Source organism: Dipodomys ordii, unplaced genomic scaffold (assembly GCF_000151885.1).
Source record: "Dipodomys ordii isolate 6190 unplaced genomic scaffold, Dord_2.0 Scaffold42, whole genome shotgun sequence".
NCBI lineage: Eukaryota > Metazoa > Chordata > Mammalia > Rodentia > Heteromyidae > Dipodomys > Dipodomys ordii.
In genome coordinates, this window is record NW_012267258.1 from 5,672,352 (window position 1) to 5,680,595 (window position 8,244).

Here is an 8,244-nt window from a genome sequence, read left to right on the forward strand (position 1 = left end):
TTCCCTGATCCCCACGTTTCTCATAGATGGCTACTCCTATGTGACTCTCTGCATGGCAGCATCATTCCCCATTTGAAGTGGGTTTGTGACAACTCCTCCACCAAGCCACCTCTGGCTCATGAAGCTGCCATCATCTCAGTGTCATGGAATCTCTGTGAAGTCCCAGAGAATGGGGATATGCACAGGTTTCCGAGGTTTCTGAATTTATATTAATACTGCCCCTCTTAAAAGTAGCTCCCAGACACAGCACCCTAGGGCTTTGCTGAGAGATGCTGTGGACTCTTTTTTCCAAAGCCAGACTTCACATGCACATTCCAGGCTTGGTATCTATGTAAGCCATGAGACAGCAAGGCCTGTGGAACTCTCCAGGAGCCCGAGAATCAGCATCTGTGCTGAGTTTGTTGGGATTCTTTCACCTTAGCCTTCCTGGGAGGGAGTCTTTGTTTCCAGCTTCGGAACCAGATCACCAGGATATTTTATTTACTTTTTTGTTGTTGGTGTGGGGCTTGAACTCATGGCCTGGGCACTGTCCCTGAACCATTTTGCTCAAGGCTAGTGCTCTACCACTTTGAGCCACAGCTATACTTCTGGTTTTTGAGTGGTTAACTGGAGATAAGAGTCTCACAGAAACTTTTCTGCCCATGATCCTCAGATCTCAGCCTCCTGAGTAGCTAGGATTATAGGTGTGAACCACCAGCACCCAGCTACTTATTTTGCTGTGCTGCTATCCTAGGTCTCTGGATTTTTACCATTTCCATGCATCCATGTTCTTTCCTGGTCACTTACCTCAATATGCAGCAATATAGCTATTGTTTTGGTTCTTTGTGGAGGTGCACGTGAATGCTGGGTATTCTGTGATCACAGATTTTGTCTAACATACTTATTGTCTTTGAACACTTTGATTATAATACACCAGGGGAAGATTCTTTTATGGTCATATCTTTTTGGAGTTCTGTAACCTTCCTGTATGTGAATGACTATCTTTCCCAAGATTAGGATTGTGTATTATCTCATTTTATGTGTTTGTGTGCATGCACATATATATTTATGCTTTTAACATTGGAATATTCTAACATCTTGGAACATTCCTTTTCCTTTGATCCTTTTTGTTGGTTGTGGGACTTGAACTCTGGGCCTGGGTGTTGTCTCTGAGCTCTTCAGCTTAAGGCAAGCGCTAAGCGCTCTACCACTTCAGCCACAGTGCCACTTCCGGTTTTCTGGTGGTTGATTGGAGATGAGTCTCACAGACTTTCCTCACATCTCAGCCTCATGAGTAGGTAGGATTATAGGCATGAACCACTGGCACCCGGCTTGGAGCATTCTTAACATGTTGGAATATTCTAAAATGCAGACGTGTTTGTTGGTGTTCTTGAGTGCTTTCTTCTTCCTTTCTGTCATCTGAATGGGTTACTTCTGTGACCTATCTTTGAGTTGAGACAGCCTCTTTCTTCTTCTTGGCTTATTGTTGAGGCTTTTAACTACTTTTGTGTGCCATTACTGGGGCTTAAACCAAGTGCCTGGACACTGTCCTTTTTTTTTTTTTTCTTTTTGTTCAAGGCTGGTGCTCTGTCATGAGTCACACCTCCACTTCCTGCTTTTTTTGGTGGTTAATTGGGGATAAGAGTCTCATGGACTTTCCTGCCAGGGCTGGCTTTGAGCTAAGATTCTCATTTCCGCGTAAATAAGATTATAAGCATGAGCCATTGACACTTGGCTTAACTATATTTTTAATTTGACCTTTTGAACCTTTCCGTTCCAAGATTTCTGTGTGGTTCTTTTCAAAATCTTGTCTTTGTTCAATTTCTCATTCAAATTCTACTGTCTTCCTACTTTTACTTATCTATATTCTTGTGGATCTTTTTGGCTCTTCAAAAGTCATTTATTAAAAAGCTGACGCATGAATCAAGTGGCAAAGCCCTTGCCTAGCAAGTACAAGGCCATGAGTTCAAACTTCAGAACTGCCGGAAAACCAAACAGTAACAGTTGTCAAGCATTCCACTCATTTCTCTTTCTTTGGGATCTGTTACTTGTTAGGTGCCTTTTGGAGGTGCCATGTTTCTATGTGCTCAGCTGGCAGAGTAGCTAGAGATACCACGTTCCAAGGCTGTCCTTATCAGTAATCCACTTACTCCTGGTGATCTATCTTAGGATGCCGGTTCCTTAGGAAATGTCAGCTTTGCTTCTACCTGGGTGCTATCATGTAGTCTGCCTGTAGCAGATTTGGGTAGTAGGTATACCATGGTAGAGTCAGAAAGACCCACCATGTTTGTGAGCCATGAAAGAGTGGATACAGTCTAGCAGGCCAGGCAGCTATGGTAAGCAAAGCAGTGGATATGGGTACATCTCACTGTAAGAGGTTGCCTCTATTGACCAATGCAGATTTTATCTGACACTATTAACCCAAACTCTGCTGCTAGCCAGACTCTCTGGTCATGGCAGCCTCAACAACGGCAGCATCAAGGGGCCTAAAAGTCCAGCTAGTCAGTGCTGTGCCAGATGCTGTATAGGGAAAGGAATTGGTGAGGGGCCACAGAACCCACGTGTGGCCCTCAGACCCAATGGCTGCACCAGGGCGGCTGCCTGGTGAGCAGTGGGTGGCCCTTCAGCACAGGGCCTGCTGCAGGCCAAACATATATGTGGAACAGCCCCAAATGAAACTCTGACTCAAATATTTCCTAGAAAATCCATGTTCCAAAGTTAGTTCAGGCTACATAAAGCATAACTCTGGGTATAATTTACACAGAAGCAAATACATGTTGTCTCAGTACCTAACTAGTCACTAGTAAATAGCTGACCTAAATTCCTTAAAAATGCAAAGAAAATGCCAGCCACTGATAGCTCACACCTATGAACCCTAGCTACTCAGGAGGCTGCGATCTGAGGATCATAGTTCAAAGCCAGCTCAGACAGGAAAGTCATTGAGACTCTCATCTCTAATTCACCAGAAAAATATGAAGGTAGAGGTGTGGCTCAAGGGGTAGAGCACCAGTCTTGACCAAAAAAAAAAAAAAAAAGAGCCAACCAAGAATGTGAGGCCCTGAGTTCAAGCCTCAGTACTAGCACAAAAACAGACAACGCACAAAGACAAATAGAACTGATCACAATATTGTTTGTAAAAATGAATTTATTAAAACTCTCATAATTATAAAAGAATATTAAAATGCATAGAAATTAACAAACATTAATTACAAACTTTACATTGTATGCCACAGTGTTTGGAAAGCATGCTAACTAGTTAACGTCTACCTTAAACTGCTCAGATGTTTAACTTTTCAAACCAAATATAATATGAACATAAGGAAATGGTACAAGAAATGTCCTTTCACCCACAGATCACATTCTGTCCCCCCCTACTGGGAACTAATGTTCTATTAAAATTCAAGATGCAAAAGCATTTAAAGGGGGAAGAGTTTAGTGATGAACATTTTGCAGGATGTCCTCATCGAGTGACAAAACAACCAAAAGAATGATGGCTTTCTATTTCTAATAATAGATCTAAAATATCTGAGGGACATTTAAAAGAAAAATCCCCTGAGTGTGTGGTCTAATGCTTCAATCGATTAAAATTCACAGGCATTATGAAAGGATACAAAGCTACAATTTCTCTAGTGGTTAACATTAGACATGTCAAAGGCCAGGATCCTTCCTTTGTTGGTACATTGGGACACCCACTGTTTTCCTGGGGTGTGTGGGGGGGGCTGTCCCTGTTCCTATTTATAGATGCAGCCTGTTCACTGTCTGCAGAAATGGTCCCACCTCCCCACACCCTCTGTGTTTCTCTATCACCCACATGTCCCCACTGGACTCAGATGAGCTCTGATGAGCTGACGGGCAACTCAAGAGTCTCGACAGTGTTTTAGCCCTTTGGGGGCATAATTGGCAGTGTCCGATGTTACATTTGCTGCCTTTTAGAAATGTATATTTTTATCCTCCCATCCACAGCAGCACATTTTAAACTCTGAAGGTCCTCACAGGTGGGGCTTATGAACACAGAAATGCACATTTCTTTGGAAATCATTTCATCTATACAAGTAGATAAGGTTAAAAAAAAAAGTGTCCCTTTCTTGGGTGTCATACATAGCCAATAACTGCCTAAACAAGTGCAAAGGTTGTCACACACTTTGGGAGAAGAGGTAACAAGAGACGAATCATCTCATAGAGGGTGAGGAGAGGGAGGAGAGGGACAATGGAGGCCCCAGAGGCTGTGAGAATGACAAGAGTCCCTCTAGGGAAACCATCTTCCTTACATCCCAGTCTGTCTGGACTCCATGTGGCTTACTATGGCTCTCCCTCATTGTACCATTAATATACATTAGCCAGGAAGATGGAGAAATGGTTTCCCTGACCCACTGGGACAACTCAAAAGTCTAGAACACCAAACACCTTAAAACAATTGGGCACTGGTGGTTCACACCTATCATCATAGCCACTTAGGAAACAGATCTGAGAATTAGGGTTCGAAGCCAGCACAGGAAGGATAGTGTGTGAGACTCTTATTTCCAATGAACCTTCAAAAAGTTGGAAGTGGAAATACAGCTCACACGGTAAAGCACCAGCGTTGAGCAAAAAGCGAAAATACAGTGCCCAGGCCCTAAGTTGAAGCCCCAGTACTGGCTAAAACTAAACTTAAACTAAAAACCTTTACAGGAGGGCAGCTAAGACTGTGATATGGCACAAAGCTACTTTATTTTACAATAAGCCTGTAGAATTCAATTGCTAGAACCATTTCTGGTGCTGCTGGGATTCTGCTCCTTTGGTCCAGTCTGGGGCACCTAGGCATTGAACAGCGACCCAGTGGGTAGACAGGCTCATGCAGTCTGATCATGACACAAGTCATATTCAGGTCCGTAAGTCGTAAACCACAAAAAGACTGCTAGGCTGAGCAACACTGGGGGCAACAAAGGCATCATGGTGTAGCAGGATGTGAAGGCCAGAGGAAGAAAGGACTTGTGACCAAATCCACCTGATGGGCCCTAGAGGCTAGGAGCTCACATCCCATGCACTCTTTCCTTTCTTGATTAACAGAAATAGATTCTTGTCTCAAGTACATCAGAAATGAATTACTGGGCTCAGAATAAGGGGATGGGCGGGGCAAGGAAGCCACGTGCACTGTGGCAGGTGCTTTGGTATGTTGTGTTGCTTTGGCATACAGAAAAGTTACACGAGATTCCTGACTCTTACAGTGAGGGGATCCTGACTCTACATGGCCATGCACACAGCATGGTCAGGCCACATGGCTATGGAGTGATGTGTTTGGGAAGGCGCTTAGTGATTTGTAATAACGTTCCTCCTGTATCGCCTAGAACATTAAGTCAACAACTGGTAGTCAGGCACTGGTGGCTCATACCTGTAATCCCAGCTACTCAGGAGGCTGAGATCTGAGGATCATAGTTCAAAGCCAGCCTGGGCAGGAAAGTCATGAGACCTCTCCAATTAATCAGCAAAAAGCCAGAAGTAGACTTGTGGCTCAAGGGATAAGAGTACTAGCCTTGAGAGGAAAAGCTATAAGGGATAGGTGCCCAGGCCTGAGTTCAAATCTCAGTACTGGCACCAAAAAAAAAAAAAAAGTCAACTCGTAGACACCTGATAGATAAGCCTATTTTAAACAGTTACATTGATTAGAAAATGAAATTGTAATCAATTGATTAGCATTTTTCTACCCCAAGAAAGTACATATATTTAGGAGAGAAATTAAGGATCCAGATCAATGTAAGCTACAGTTCTGGATGAGTGCAAATTGCCGGACTTTTGTCATCTGGTTGCTTTGAAATCTTCAGAGCAGTCAACATTGATTAGACACAGAGCATCAGAGCAATGCTCAGAAAGAAGACATGAGTGTCAGTTGGGCCTCAAAACCTTGCCATTCCCATCCACGGTGAGTATTTTCCCAAGACGGAAAGGCAGGCCTAAAGGAAGACCAAAATACTTTTCTTCTTAAATGAGGTTTCCTTTCTGTCAAGATTTGGTAATACACTTCCGTATTATGAAATCTTGAGTCTACGTGCCACCTGACAGAGGATTTGAACTCAATTCTGAGTTAGCTATTTTTAATCACATGAAAGCTATCAAGGCAGGAGCATGTGTAGTCTTTAATAATGATGGCACTGGAAGGAAAAGATAACTCAGGACCTGATTTGGCAAAGTGAGGAAACGAGACCTGATCTGAAAAATAAAAGGAGATCGTGCACTTGGAAGACAAAATAATAGAAGTAATCAACTAGGAAAAATAATCCTTTCTGCTTTAAAGGGGCATTTTTGTGTTATTGATTTAAAAACAAAAACCCAAAAGCAAAAAATAGGGGTAATAGATTCAGGTTTTCCAGGTGATTCGTTTTTATGCTACTTCTAGATCTAAGCTTTTACATTTTTCCAGTTCCTGCCTGGATAGCTGAAACAGAAATCTAGGAGTTACATGAAACGGGCAACAGTCTTCATATTTGCCAAAGTGATGGAACTCACGCCCGGTCATTAGTGATTGGCTCATCATACACTGCGAGAAGAACCAATGGCATCCCTTAATGTGCGAGAAGAACCAATGGCATCCCTTAATGTGGCTCTTGGCATAAGCCTCTCATTCTGATTTGGGCCGAATATTGTTATCGACGGCCCCTGCTATCCTCTCAGCGATGGCGCCAATGTCCTTCGTCAGGTCTCTTATGTGACTCTCGTGAAGCAGCTTTTGGGTCAGGTATTTCTCTCTCTTGATCTTGCTCCTGGTGCTTTTGGACACGTCTGGAATGGCGTAGGAAATGAAGAATTTCACAGAGTAGATGAGGTGCTGTGGGAAAGAAGGAGAATGTCAGGTACCAAGGAGACGGGAACCCTGATTTTAATTGATTTTCTCATTTTCCAGCCTATGAATGGGTACTTGTTAGGTGGTGTGTAGGAAAGAACGTCCCATTAGAGCTGAGTGTTATGCTTGTTTTTATTTTTATATTTAAGTAGTTGTTCAAAAGGGCTGCCATTTAACAAAGCAGTTTATCTTGATCATTGTCACCTTGGCAATGTTCTCACCCATTAGTTATAAATACTGAAGGAAGCACCCGCCAGTGGCTCATGCCTGTAATCCCAGCTACTCACGAGTCTGAGAACTGAGATTCAAAACCAGCCTGGGCAGAAAAATCTGTGAGACTCTTATCCCCAACCTTCAAAAAGCTGAATGATGGCTAGAGTGATTGAACATCAGCCTTGAGTGAAAAGGCTAAGGGACAGTGTCTAGGCCCTGAGTTCAAACCCTAGTCCCAACCCCCAAAAGATAAAATGGAATGCCTCATGACCCTAGCATTGTGTGTATGTGAATTTGAGGTTCACCTGGGCTACATACACAGAAGACCGTGTCAACAAAACAAAACTCAAATGATAAAGCGAATGCCACAAATCCTCCATTAAATGAAAAAGACCAGCACTGACAATGCTGGTGTATTTTGTGTTCTTTTCCTAAGACCCTGCCACTTGCCCAAAGGTAAATGCTATTCTATTTGCATCCTAAATACATCATTCTCATATTTAAAAGTATATCTCACATTTAAAAGTATAATACAGTATTGAGTTTTTTTTTAACACCAGTGTGGTACTTTTGAAAATGGCTTTTTGTTCTATTCAAAATTAGTTTCCAAAATCCATCAATCATGTTGTACATAGCCAGTCCATTTCTCGCTAATTTATACTATTTTACTGTGTGACATGCGGTCATTCGTTTGTCCTCTCATCAACAAGCATGTAGTTTCTCAAGAGCAAAGAACATGGAAGTGGCACTGATAACACTCCTGGTCACAGGAAGATCTGGCTGCACAGTATTTATCAAGGAAGTTGACCCAGCCTTATATTCTCACCAGCAATGAAATGGGCCAGTCTCAACTGCTGTCCATCCTGTCAGCGCTTGGTAACACCAGACATTTTTACTAGCCAACTGGATTAGGAAATGGACATTAACTTTGCTATTACTTCACTTTGCATCAGTACTAGGACTTGAACTTGAGGCCTTCAAGCTCTCCCTTTTTTCTCTCCAGGTTGGTGCATTACCGCTTGAGGCACAGCTCCACTTCTGGCTTTTTGCTGGTTTAATTAGCGATAAGAGTTTCATAGACTGTCTTGCCCTCAGCTGGCTTTGAACTGTGATCCTCAGATCTCAGCCTCCTAAGCAGTTAGGACTGCAGGTGTGAGCTACTGACACCTCCCTAGCTTGGGGCATGTCTCTAAAAGGGATATCAAGACCCTGTCCTCCCCATCCTCCACCTCCCCCCC

General features: G+C 42.9%; 1 protein-coding gene across 1 annotated transcript in view; it reads right to left on the minus strand.

Annotated features, from left to right (window-relative positions):
- Positions 1–6,258: 6,258 nt before the first annotated feature.
- Positions 6,259–8,244, minus strand: part of Ano6 (anoctamin 6) — a 121,389-nt gene continuing 119,403 nt past the window's right edge. The window contains exons 21-22 of the mRNA XM_013018717.1: positions 6,555–6,778; positions 6,259–6,524 (exon numbers count right to left, since the gene is read on the minus strand). Coding sequence (XP_012874171.1) covers positions 6,572–6,778 — 207 coding nt within the window. The 3' untranslated portion in view covers positions 6,259–6,524; positions 6,555–6,571. The remainder of the gene's footprint in view (positions 6,525–6,554; positions 6,779–8,244) is intronic.